General features: G+C 41.7%; 1 protein-coding gene across 2 annotated transcripts in view; it reads right to left on the bottom strand.

Annotated features, from left to right (window-relative positions):
* The window catches only part of Adam12 (ADAM metallopeptidase domain 12), a 306,570-nt gene that overhangs the window by 5,863 nt on the left and 287,381 nt on the right, over nucleotides 1-13,326 (bottom strand). For both annotated transcript variants that reach the window (XM_005063360.4, XM_040752639.1), the window contains one exon: nucleotides 996-1,126. In XM_005063360.4, the coding sequence (XP_005063417.1) occupies nucleotides 996-1,126 (131 nt within the window). The remainder of the gene's footprint in view (nucleotides 1-995; nucleotides 1,127-13,326) is intronic.

The raw sequence follows: 13,326 nt of genomic DNA, 5'->3' as shown, positions 1-13,326 counted from the left end.
AGAGTGGGTTGTGAGTTTGGCAATCTGCTGGCCAGGCATGGTGGCTCCTTCCTATAATCCCATCACAAAGGAGGATGAAGAATCGGAAGGTTCAGGTCAGCCTGGGCTACCAGGGAGACCAAGACCAAGCACTTGCCTAGCATGTTCTAGCCCAAGAACTGAGGACAAACCAAACAGCAAAAGAACCACAAGGGAATAATTTCACTGAGGTTCAGCTGCAGCATTTGCTGATTTCCTTGCTGTCAGTGCTCCCAGTGACACCACGGCATCAGCAAACATGGAAGATGGGAGAGCACCCAGCATGCCATGGATCCTACCATAGAGATACCTGGTATGAGCAACCCCTGCAGCAAGTATCTGGGAGCAGTGTGTTGAGTATTTGTTGCCCTTGTTTTAAATGCAACTCCTGAGATAATTTAGTATTTAATATTGGCTAGGTCACAAAGGCACGAGCCAGCTTCCGTACAGATGTGGGTTACCTCTGCCCATCTAAGTAGAGTTGTGGGAGAGGGTGTGGATGACCCCAGCCAGAGATAGCCTGCACAGGCCACTCAGCTTTAGAGAAGTCCCCAGGGCGACCCTACTGAGCAACTGCTTAGGCCTCATCTCTCCATTATCTTCCAACCTGAACTAGGATCTTAGCCCCTGGAGTAGGCAGAACAGGTTTTGGTGAGGTGGTGGAGGTCTTGCCTTTATACAGATACACCATTTTCTTTGGTGCCTGTAGGAGACCCGGCTGGGCCCTTGTCAGCAGCTCATCTTTTCTGGGTCGTCTTCATTCTGCTATGATCTCTCAAATAAGTGAGCCATTGCTGAGAGCCCTGGGTGATGTTTAGGCATGCATAGGTATAGTTTGCATCGACTGCTTCCTGGTTACTTTAATATATCTTCCATGTTTCTCATACTGGGGGAAAGTAGGAAACATGGTTTAACACCTGGTACCTGCTTTCCAGTGTGGTTATTTCAGTTACCCCACACCATTAGAGGACACTCACCTGCTGGGGACTGGATGGAGGCCAGACTCCTGCTGCCCTGGGGTCCTCACCAAGGCACTAGTGAGCCGAGATGTCCTGCTCAGTGGATCAGCAGGCAGAGGTTTCTGAGGAGGGTTGGGCTTATGGGTACCCTGCAACAGACAACAGATGGCATGCGACTCTGCGACTCTGTGGACAGAACTGGACCCTGGGACCCAGAAATCTTCAGGAAGGCATTACTGCACAGTCCTGGCTTCATCTCCAATGCATTACCCTTCTACAATACAGTAGGGCCTGTCTTTAGACTTTAAATGGAATTTTCTGTACACTTAAAAGAATCATTTAGGTACACTCATATGTGGGTCATCTGGTCTTATAGGTCTTAGGGGTACAGAGGATGGTAGAGTTCTCTACCAGTCCCCCTAAGGGATGGATATAAATCTACCCATGCCTTAAGACAATCTCCAGTTTATAAAGAATTGGATAAACTGAGGTTATACAGGATTCAGAAAACAGCTGTCTTCTGAAAAAGATAGTCAGGCTGCTTTGTAATCTCTACAACATGTTGCACTATTTGTGGAAAGGAGCCATGCAGTGACTTTTGAGACAGATACAGATCTGTGAGGACACTACAGGGTGATATACTGTTGGCCAAGGGGTAAGGGCAAGACCTTCAGGGTTATTCTACATTGAGTTACACCCCAAGACCACTGATCTGGAACTCACATCTACCTCTCTGGAAAATGGAGTAACCTGTCTCATATCCCTGTTATGAGGCATCAATAAAAAACATGTAGCAGCTTTAAATGCTGTCTGGAAATAGAAGACCCCTTGGGCCACCTCCTGGAAAGGGCCAGTCAACAAATGCTGTACACACTCTCCTGGGGCCCAGGATAGGTTTGGTCAGCATGAGACTTTCCACTCTTGGCCTTATCATTGCAGGGAAAGGACCCTGAGGAGTGGGATAGAGTCATTCCCAATAGGATAGGATGTCCTGGTAATTAACTGAGCTGATGCATTTCCATGACTAGGCATGATGGGGCATGCCTCTAGTCCCAGCCATTGAGGCTACACAGCAAAATACATTTTAAAAGTCACACAAAACCTGCCCTGTCTCAGGACTTAGTAGACCATGTGTCCAGCAGGACCCAAACATGACTTCAAATACTTGTGATGTTTCCACAGTGCTTGTACTAAAATCACATCTCCTGAGCCACAGACCACAGCTCAGAGGATACAGCACCACATTCGCCATCCAACAGCTCCCTGCAAAATGATGGAGCCCCTACAGAAGCCATCAAACCACAGCTCTGTGGGAGATGTGCCAAGAATGAACAATAGACAGATGGGCTTGGAGAGAGCCACTGAACAGGGGCCAGACATACAGGTGACATGTCTATATCATATTTCATCAAAGGAAACATGAGAAAGCTCTAGAATATAGACAAACCTAAGCCTAGATAGGTGTAAGGACCATACTGGCTGTGCACACTCAGGCATTGAGCTTTTGGGCATGTGCGGAGAGAACAGCCCTCCCTCAGGGTTGGTACAAAGACTGACACATGAATAAGAACTGCCTTTTAACAGCTATGACTGACAGCGATTTCACCTGAGCATCAAGCCTTGGGTAACGAAGGCCACACACAAACCAAGCTCCATTTCTCATCACAGAACAGAAAACCATGAGCACAATATCCATGTGTAATGAAAAAACAAAAGCATACACTCAACCTGAAGAAACTCAGGTCATGAAATCATTCCTTACAAAGCAATACTAATTTTGCTGCTAAATATGACTAACTAGTCTCTGCAATAAAAATAACACTAGGGTTTTATTGGTATGAAAGAAAAGGCAAGGTGTATGTTACAGTCTGTCTCAATGCATTTGGATTTATCATGGAAACTTAGAAGATAATTATGGCTTGCCTGAGATATTCTCAATTTATGTTCATAGTCTTTTTATTCATTATGTTCTCAGATGACTGTTTTGAGGACAAATGGTATGTTCATTCCTGTGATAAAACTCCAAACGGCTAGACATGGTCTAGTCTAGATGGTTGTGTATGAAGTGTGGCCTTATGTAAAATGTAACCTCCCCTGTAGGAGCTAAGAAAGAACTCCAGGGGTCTAATACTGGTACATTTTTCTTTAGTTTGTATTTTCAACAAAATTCAAATATTATTTCTTTCCCCCGAGGTCCTGGAGAAAAGTCCCACTCTGCCTGTCCCATGGGGTCCTGGACCTCTGCTTCTCACCTGTGTTCCAGCAATAGCACATTGTTCCTTCCCTCCCTCCTTCCCTCCCTCCCTCTCAGCTTTGAAAGCAAACATGCCAAAATCAAAATGTAACCCTTTTGCCTTGACCATCACCCTGCTATCAGCTTATACATAGTGTACAGTATCACCTATGTCCTGCTATCTGAGGGTTCTGTACAAGAAGACTGAGACCTGTCAATACAGAAAGCCAGAGCTGCCGCCAAGGTCCTAGTGTGACACTAACACATCTCACTGTAATGAGTGAGTTTGTTTCTGACTTAAAAATATTGTGGAAATTATGACCATAGATAGGACTGTAAATAAGATGAAGACATCAAGGAACTGACTAAAGCTGACATACCTACCAGTGGGTCTTCCAAAACCAGAAACATAGCAGGCAGAGCCACTCTGACCTCCCTCTCTTCAATGATTAGATAAAATGAATACTTCCAATTTCCCCTAAAATGATCCAGATAACTGTAAGAGTAAGATATTGTTGAATAAAAACACAGCACAAGGAGAAGGAAGGAGGAGCCTGAAGCTGATCTGGCCCCTTAAGAAAACAGAGTCTTGTTATGGAAACACAAGTCCTGCTTTGATTCCTGTCTACAGTGAATAACCCTTAAATCAAGTCAGGACCTTTGGGTGGACACCAGATGACCTGGCTTAATTGGGGTGACCATGGTTTAATGGGATGATACTCTCTCCCAACGTCTCTACAGCAAAGCTCTAGTGCTCTGCAAAAAGAGGCATCAGGTTTACAACTGTCTAGACAAAAATGCACACTAATATCTACTGACAGTAGATTGCATCTTAATGCTGGAGGTGAAGTGGGTTTGAGCCCTTGACTTTCCAATCTGTGGTAGTTTGAATGTAGTTGGCCCCAATAAGCTCATAGGGAGTGGCATTATTAGGAGGTTATGGCTTTGTTGGAGTAGGTGTGGTCTTGTTGTAGGAAGTGTGTCACTGTGGGTGTGGGCTTTGAGGTCTCCTTTGCTCAAGCTTTGCTCAGTGTGATACTCAGACCACTTCCTATTGCTTGTGGGTCAAGATACAGGACTCTCAGTTCCTTCTCTAGCACCATGTCTGCCTGAATGCCATCATGTTGCATCATAATGATAATGGACTAAACCTCTGAAAATGTAAGCCATCCTAGTTAAATGTTTTTCCTATAAAGAGTTGCCATGAAGGCCCACAGCAGTATCAAGGGAGCCATGAGCCTTAGACCTAGGAGTAGCATCAGAGGTAGGTTCAAGCTACAGGCCCTGAACAGCTTCAGTGAGAGGCTCAAATCCCAGCCTGGAACAGTGTCAAGGAAACCACAAGCCTCAGACCTTGGAGCAGCATCAGAAGAGGAGCATTCACCACAAGTTCTTCTCTACTTGTGCCTGAAGGAGCGGTCAAGGGAACCACAACCCCCAACTATACTGATTGGAAAAAGCGAGAACCCCTGAAGAACAAACTCCACCTGTACCTACTAGAGGAAGAGATGTATAGACAACAAGGTAAGAACACACTTAACATAAAGAGCAATAAGGCTCTGGGCCTCCATGGCAACTCTTGTAAAGGAAAAACATTTAAGTAGGATGGTTTATATTTTCAGAGGTTTAGTCCATTATCATTATGATGCAACATGATGGTGTTCAGGCAGACATGGTGCTAGCAAAGGAGCTGAGAGACCTGAACATCCCAACACAGATGAAGTAGAAGAAAATGACTTAAAAAATAACTGTGAGGACAATTGAGGCCCTTACAGAGGAAATCTGAAATAGAGGCAATAAAGAAAACAGAACCAAGGAACTTCTGGAAATGGAAAATCTGGGTAAACGATCAGGAACCACAAATGCATAAACATCAGAATACAAGAGATGGAAGAGAAAACTTCAGGCATTGAAGATAACTTGGAGGAAATAGATTAATTGGTCAAAGAAAAATTTAAATCCAACAAATCCTTACCACAAAACATTCAGTAAATCTGGGACACCATGATAAGATCTAGCCTAAGAATAATAGGGATAGAAGAAGTCCAACTCAAAGGCACAGAAAATATATTCACAAAATCATAGAGGAAAACTTTCCTAACCTAAAGACATGTTATGAAAATACAAGAGGCTTACAGAACACCAAATAGACTAAACAAAAAAGTCCCCTCATCACATAATAAAACAATAAACATACAGAATAAAGAATATTAAGAGCCACAAAGGAGAAAGGTTCAGGTAATATACAAAGGCAGACCTATCAGAATTACACCTGACTTAAAGGAAACAATGAAAGCCAGAAGGTCCTGGCCAGAGGTTATGCAGACACTAAGGGACCACAGATGCCAACCCAGACTACTTTACCCAGCAAAGCTTTCAATAACCATAGATGGAGAAAGCAAGACATTCCATGATAAAGCCAAATTTAAACAATACCAAACCACAAATCCAGCCCTACAGCAAGTACTAGAAGGAAAATACCAACCCAAGGAAATCACCAACATCCACAAGAACACAGGAAATAGATGAGCTTACAGCAGCAAACCCCAAAGAAGGGAATTGAACACATAATACCATTGCCAACAATAAAAATAACAGGAACTAGCAATCACTGGTCATTAATATAAATGGTCTCAATTCACCTATAAAAAGACATAGACTAACAGATTGGATTTGAAAACAGAATCCATCCTTCTGCTGCTACACGAAACATACCTCAAACTCACAGACAGACATTACCTCAAATGGTTGGGAAACACTTTTCCAATCAAATGGTCCTAAGAAACAAGCTGGTGTAGCTATCCTAATAACTAACAAAATGGACTCCAAACTAAAATAAAAAAAGACAAAGAAGGGCATTTCATAGTCATCACAGGAAAAATCCATCAAGAGGAAATCTCTGAAAATCTGTGCCCCAAATACAAGGGCTCCTGCATTTTAAAGGAAACATTACTAAAGCATAAAACATAAATCAAGCCTGACACACTAATAGTGGGAGACTTCAACACCCCACTCTCACCACTGGACAGATCTTCCAGACAGAAGCTTAACAGAGAAATAAGGGAACTATCAGAGGTTATGACCTAATGGACTTAACAGACATCTATAGAACATTTCACCCAAACACAAAAGAATATACTTTCTTTTCAGCACCTCAAGGAACCTTCTCAAAAATTGATCACATATTCGGTAACAAAGAAAACCTCAACAGATAAAAAAATTGGAATAAACCCTATCAGATCACCATAGCTTAAGTTAGAATTCAATAGCAACATTAATTTCAGAAAGCCCACAAATACTTGGAAATTGAACAATGATCAACTGAACCCCCACTGGGTCAAGGAAGAAATAAGAAAAAAATAAAAGACTTCCTAAAATGTAATGAAAATGACCACACAACATACCAAAACTTATGGGACACAATGAAAGCAGTGCTGAGAGGAAAGTTCATAGCACTAAATGCCTACATAAAAAAGCTGGGAAAACTGCACACCAATGAATTAACTGAACTGAAAGCACTAGAACAAAAAAAGCAAACTCACCCAGAAGGAGTAGACAGCAAGACATAGTCAAATTGAGGGCTGAAAGCAATAAAATGGAAGCAAAGAAAACAATGCAAAGAATGAGACCAAGAGTTGGTTCCTTGAGAAATTCAACAAAATAGACAAACCTTTATCCAAACTAACCAAAAAAACCCCCAGTGACTATCCAAATTAACAAAATCAGAAACAAAAAGGGGGACATAACAGACACTGAGGAAATCTAGAGAATCATCAAGTCATACTTCAAAAACCTGTACTGGAAAACCTTACGGAGATGGACAATTTTCTAGATAAGTACCACATACCAAAATTAAGAACAGATAAACAACTTAAATACACCTATAACCTCCAAAGAAATAGAAACAATTATCAATAGTTTCCCAACCCCCCAAAACCCCAGGCCCAGATGGATTCAGTCCAGAATTCTACCAGAAATTCAAAGAGCTAATACCAAAACTCCTCAAATTAATCCACACAGCAGAAACAGAAGGAATACTGCCTAACTGTTTCTACAAGGCTACAATTATTCTGATACCCAAATCATACAAAGGCACAACTAAGAAAGAGACCAGTTTCCCTCATGAACATAGATACAAAAATAATAAAATACTGGCAAACTGAATTCAAGAACACATCAGAAAAATCATCCACCAAAACCAAGTAGGATTCATCCCAGAAATGCAGGGATGGTTCAACATATGAAAATCTGTCAATGTAATCCACCATATAAACAAACTGAAAGAAAAAAAAACACATGATCATCTTACTAGATGCTGAAAATGCCTTTGACAAAATTCAACACCCTTTTATGATAAAGGTCTTGGAGATAATAGGGATACAAGGAACATACCTAAACATAACAAAGGCAGTATACAGTAACCCAATAGACATCATCAAACTAAATGGAGAGAAACTCAAAGCATTCCCACAGAAAGCAGGAACAAGACAAGGTTGTCTACTTTCTTCGTATCTATTCAACATAGTACTTGAAGTTCTAGCTATAGCAATAAGACAACAAAAGAAGATGAAAGGAATACAAATTGGAAAACAAGTCAAACTGTCACTATTTGCTGATAGTATACATAAGTGACCTTGAAAATTCTACCAGAGAACTCCTGCAACTGATAAACACCTTTAGTAATATAGCCAGATACAAGATTAACTAAAAAAAATCAGTAGCCCTCCTATATACAGCTGACAAATGTGCTGAGAAGGAAATCAGATAAACCTCACCCTTCACAATAGTCACAAATAACAAAATATCTTGGGGTAACTCCAACCAAACAAACGAAACACCTGTATGACAAGAACTTGAAGTCTTGAAAGAAATTGAAGATATCAGGAAATGAAAAATTCTTCCATGCTCTTGGATAGGTAGGATCAACATAGTAAAAATGGAAATCCTACCAAAAGTAATCTACAGATTCAATGCAATTCTCATCAAATTCCTAGACCTTGAAAGAGCAATACTCAACTTCCTATGGAAAAAAAACCCCAGCATAGTCAAAACAATCCTGTACAGTAGAGGATCATCTGGGGGCACCACCATTCCTGACGTAAAGCTATACTATAGAGCTATAGTAATAAAAGCAGCGTGGTATTGCCATAAAAACAGGTAGACCAATGGAATAGAATTGAAGACCTCAATATCAACCCACACACCTATGAACACCTAATTTTTGACAAAGAAGATAAAAATATAAAATGGAAAAAATATATTCAAAAAATAGTGCTGATATAATTGGCTGTCAACATGTAGAAGAATGCAAATAGATCCCTATCTATCTACATGTACAAAAGTCAAGTTCAAATGAATCAGAGACCTCAGTATAAATCCATCCACACTGAAGCTCATAGAAGAGAAAGTAGGAAATACATTTGAATGCATAGGCACAGAAGATCAATTCCTAAATAGAACATCAGTAGCACAGACTCTGAGAGCAACAATAAATGGGACCTCCTGAAACTGAGAAGCTTCTGTAAAGCAAAGAACATGGTCAACAAGACAAAACAGCTCCATAAAGATTGGGAAAAGATCTTCATCTGACAGAGGGCTGATCTCCAAAATATACAAAGGACTCAAGAAACTAGAAAACAACCAAATAATCCAATTAAAAATGGGGTACAGATCAAAAGAGAGAATTCTCAATGGAACAATCTCAAATACACTTAAGGAAATGCTCAACATCCTTAGTCATCGTGGAAATGCAAATCAAAATCACTCTGAGAGTCCATCTTACACTGATCAGAATGGCTAAGATTAAAAAACACCAATGACAGCTCTTGCTGGAAAGGATGTGGAGAAAGGGGAATACTCTTCCATTACTGGTAGGAGTGCAAAGTTTCCACAGCCACTGTGGAAATCAGTATGGCAATTTCTCAGAAAGTTAGGCATCAACCTACCTCAAGACCCTGCAACACCACTGTTGGGCATATATCTAAAGGAGGCACATTCACACCACAAGGATATTTGTTCAATTACGTTCATAGCAATATTATATATAATAGCCAGATCTTGGAAACAGCCTAGATGTCCTTCAACTGAAGAATGGATAAAGAAAATGTCATATATTACACAATGGGGTACTACTCAGCAGTCAGAAAAAATGACATCCTAAAATTTGCAGGCAAATGGACATAACTAGAAAAAAAAACATCCTAAGTGGCGTAACCCAAAACCAGAAAGACAAATATAGTATGTACTCATAAGTGGATACCAGACATAAAGCAAAAGATACCCAGCCTACATTCCACAGCCTCAGAGAAGCTTGAGCCCTCCCCCAGAAACAGAAGCAAATGCAGAAATCCACAACTAACCATTGGGCCACACTCCTGGAGTACAGTTGAAGTGAGGGAGGAGCAATAATATGAACAAAGGCATCAAGACCATGATGGGGAATCAGCTGGCCCAAGCTAGTGAGAGATCACTGACTCAGGTCTGACAAATGGGCAACATACATAAGCCAAACTAGACTCCCTTAATATAGGTGACAATGGTGTGACTGGGACAATATATGAGGCCACTGGCAGTGGGTCCAAGATCTAACACTAATGCACAAACTGACTTAGTGGAGCCCGTTCTATATGGAGAGATACCTTGCTCAGCCTAGTCACAGGGTTGTGGGGATGGAGAAGTGCCTTAGCCCTGCCTCAACGAGATGCTGGGACAGACTTAGTAGACTTCCTAGGGGAGGCCTTACTCTCTCCAAGGAGCAGATGGGGGAAGGGGAGTGGAGGGTGAGGAAAGGAGGGAGGGGGAACAGGGATGAAATTTTAAAAATTAATTAAAAAATGAACAAAAAAAGGAAAAAAGTTTTCATGGTCACTGATAGCTGGGGAACCTGCATGGGACCAAAGTAGGCTCTCTGAATATAGGCGACAGTTAATATGACTTGATCTCTTAGGGGGGCATGTGGCAATCAGACCAGAACCTATCCTAGGGGCATGAACTGTCTATTTGGAGCCTATTTCCTATGGTAGGGTACCTTGCTCAGCCTTGATAGAGGGGAAGGGGCTTGGTTCTGCCTCAACTTGGTATGCCAGACTTTGTTGACTTCCCAAAGAAGTCCTTACCCCCTCTGAGGAATAGATAGGGGAGGGAGGGGAATTGGGGTTAGTATGTAAAATGAAAAAAACATTTTAAATAAAAAAATTGAAAAAAAAAGAAAAAGTCATGGTGTCTAGTCACAGCACTAGGAACCCTAAGACACTATCTTTACCCCATTGCTCATGGAATATGCAGCCTTATTGTGCTCTGTTACCTTATAAACCGGAGCTTATGTTAGCAACTTCTCTCAGCTCCCAGGGGGCAGAAACACCTGCTAGGCATTCATCTCTGGGGCACCTGCCATGTACTCAGTGCTCAGCAAGTGTATTTGAATGGTTTTATAACCATTAAAGGCACAACCACAGTATCAAAACAACATCCACACTTGAGTACACACACACACACACACACACACACACACAATTCGGTGGTAAATATAACAATGGAAGTGTGTCCTGCCATTGCTGTTTGGTTGAAATTTCTGCAGTGTAGGTACATGGTGCACAAATCACAACTGATAATTCTCTTGGACCTGACAGCATTTTCAAGAAAGGAGCATGACACAGTAAAAATCAATCTTCCCCAAATGATGGGTTCAGCTTTTAAAAGTCCGTTTCTCTAACCAACCTGGGAGCATAATCTCAGCCCTTAGTTCACTTCTATAATTCACTGAGAAGACTTTAAATACCCTAGTTTCCTGGAAAATGCCAGGAAGTAATGAAAAAATGGATCCTTAGATCAAGTGTGCTCACACATCAGCAGGCATCATTCAAATGCCATTCAATGGGAGAGATGTTTAGCAAAACAAATTTAGGTTAGTGCTGGGCCAGTGCCACACAGGTGAGGCTCTGCTTATTAGGAGAGTGGCCCCTGATGGACTGAAGACAACACTCAGACCCTTTTAGGACCCGATCCTATCAAGTCTAACAGTAGAAAACTGTAGCTTTGCCATGACTTAGCCCTTTCTCCTCAAGACACAATTTTCTCTGAGCTGAGAAATGTATTTCTTTTCCAGGACATCAAGTATGTTTTTTGTTTAAACTGTAAGTGATACAATTAATGTAATAAATGAGACTTGACTGAGCTGGGTGTCTTAGGAGACCAGAGATTGAGTCCCTCCACGGGCCTTGTCTCTGTTCTCCTTCCTCCAGGAGTAACACTGGCCACAGTGCAAGGCTAGAGAGGTGACTCAGTGGGGAAAGTGCTTGCCACTTGAATGTAAGGACCTGAGTTTGAATTCCTAGGAGTCACATAAAAAAATCCTAATGAGTTGGTGCCCACCTGTGATCACAGCACGCCTGTGAAAAGATGAGAAAGAGAGGCTCATCCTACTGTCAAAACCAAATGCCTCAGCAAGGCGGAAAGGGAACCAATCCCTGAAGGTTGCTCTCTGATTGCCACACGTGTGCACACAGCATGTACAAGAAGGTACAATGCATGGATTGAGCATGGGATGAGAAGCCCACATTCCAGAGGACAAGAGAATGAAGTAAGTTTATGCAGGCTGAAATGTTTTCTAGAAGGACGACACTTAGCCATCAAATGTAAGGTTAACAAGTGTAACTCTACTGATGTTACCCTATCCCTGGAGTGTTTCTGTGCTAAATTTGGGCAAACATAGCAGTGTGAGTCATACAGGCACATCTGTGTCATGTCATGTGGGATGGTACCCAGGGAACTGTAAAGTGTCAGTGGATTCAATCGCCAAGCAAAAGTCACCTCTAGATACTGCCTACACCTGCATGGAGTGGATTCCAGGTCCCTGTGTGTGATATGAGGGAAGTGAGGCGGTTATTTGTGACACATGTCTCTGAAAGGCTTCAGACAGACACAGCTCAGAGTGAGAATGTAGAGTTTTTAGTGACCGGTGGCTAAAGGGGAAGATTTGCTTAGGTTCACAAAAAAGAAGGCTTTTGGGCTGGCTGTTCTGAAGGAGCCACATCTGTGAGCACTGACGGCTGTAGGAGGAAGCCACTGTGCACAGTTAATCTTGGAACACGTGGCCTGTTAGTTCCTGTTTGGCATTGTACAGAGGTGGCAATGATGAAATTGGACTAAGAAGCCTCAATATGAGGGAATCCCAGCCTCTGGGGATACCTGAGGTATGTGTGCCAGGCACTGAGCATTGGTGCACAGCTTAGAGTTCACAGCTCCTGCCAGATTCCCAAGTAAGTACACAGCCCAGCCATGTTTGGGATGTACCTGTTGCCCTACAGCAAGACAAATCAAGACAGGCCAGAAAAACAAATGGAAGGGACAAATGTCAGCATTCCACAAAACCAACTGAAGATACCATACAAGGATCTAACTGGCAGTGAGTATGAGAGGGCATTGTGAGCATGCAAGCAATGAGAGATTCACAAAAGGAAAGATACATTGATTCAGTACCAGAGTTTCTGATATGTCAGAAGTCAAGATAGAATTATAATAAAGAACAGAAATTTCTTCAAAAAAGAAACTTCTATTTATGTCAGCAAAGAAGACTCTCAACACTGAAGTTAAAAAAAAAGCAATGGCTAGCACCAGGTGATTCACAGAATACACTGCTAACGCAGTACCATGGAGATTGCTGCTATGAGCTCACCATGCTCAGTTCTGGACTCTTGTGCAGTAACATGTTCATAGCTTGAAACTGGTCAGGATACAAGTTTTTAGGACAGAGAAATTAGCTGAGCTGCTAGATATAAAGTAGTTTGAGTGTTATCAACAATAACAGAAAAAGGAAATGAGGTTGTGACAAGATGGAAGAATCATAGTTTACCTTACTCCTTTTTGGTACTTGCAATAAAAAGCTCATCAAGCAATTAAAAATTAGAGAAAAAGACTACCCAGTGAACTCTAGACTCAAGGAACTACCCAGTGGTGGGTCCTTTTGTGTGCACATAGGTGCATGCTAGAGCCCTAGCCAGGATGTATAAAAGAAACAAGAGAATAAAATATGTAAGTACTTATAATCAGGAAAAAACTAAATGGCACCAAAGAAATAGAAACAAACTGAAGAAAGCCTCCCTTCTGTAGTGGTAAGCC

Source organism: Mesocricetus auratus, unplaced genomic scaffold, assembly GCF_017639785.1.
Source record: "Mesocricetus auratus isolate SY011 unplaced genomic scaffold, BCM_Maur_2.0 Super-Scaffold_4256, whole genome shotgun sequence".
Classification (NCBI taxonomy): domain Eukaryota; kingdom Metazoa; phylum Chordata; class Mammalia; order Rodentia; family Cricetidae; genus Mesocricetus; species Mesocricetus auratus.
Note: the sequence above shows the minus strand (reverse complement) of the source record. Positions and strands in the feature narration are given on the sequence as shown.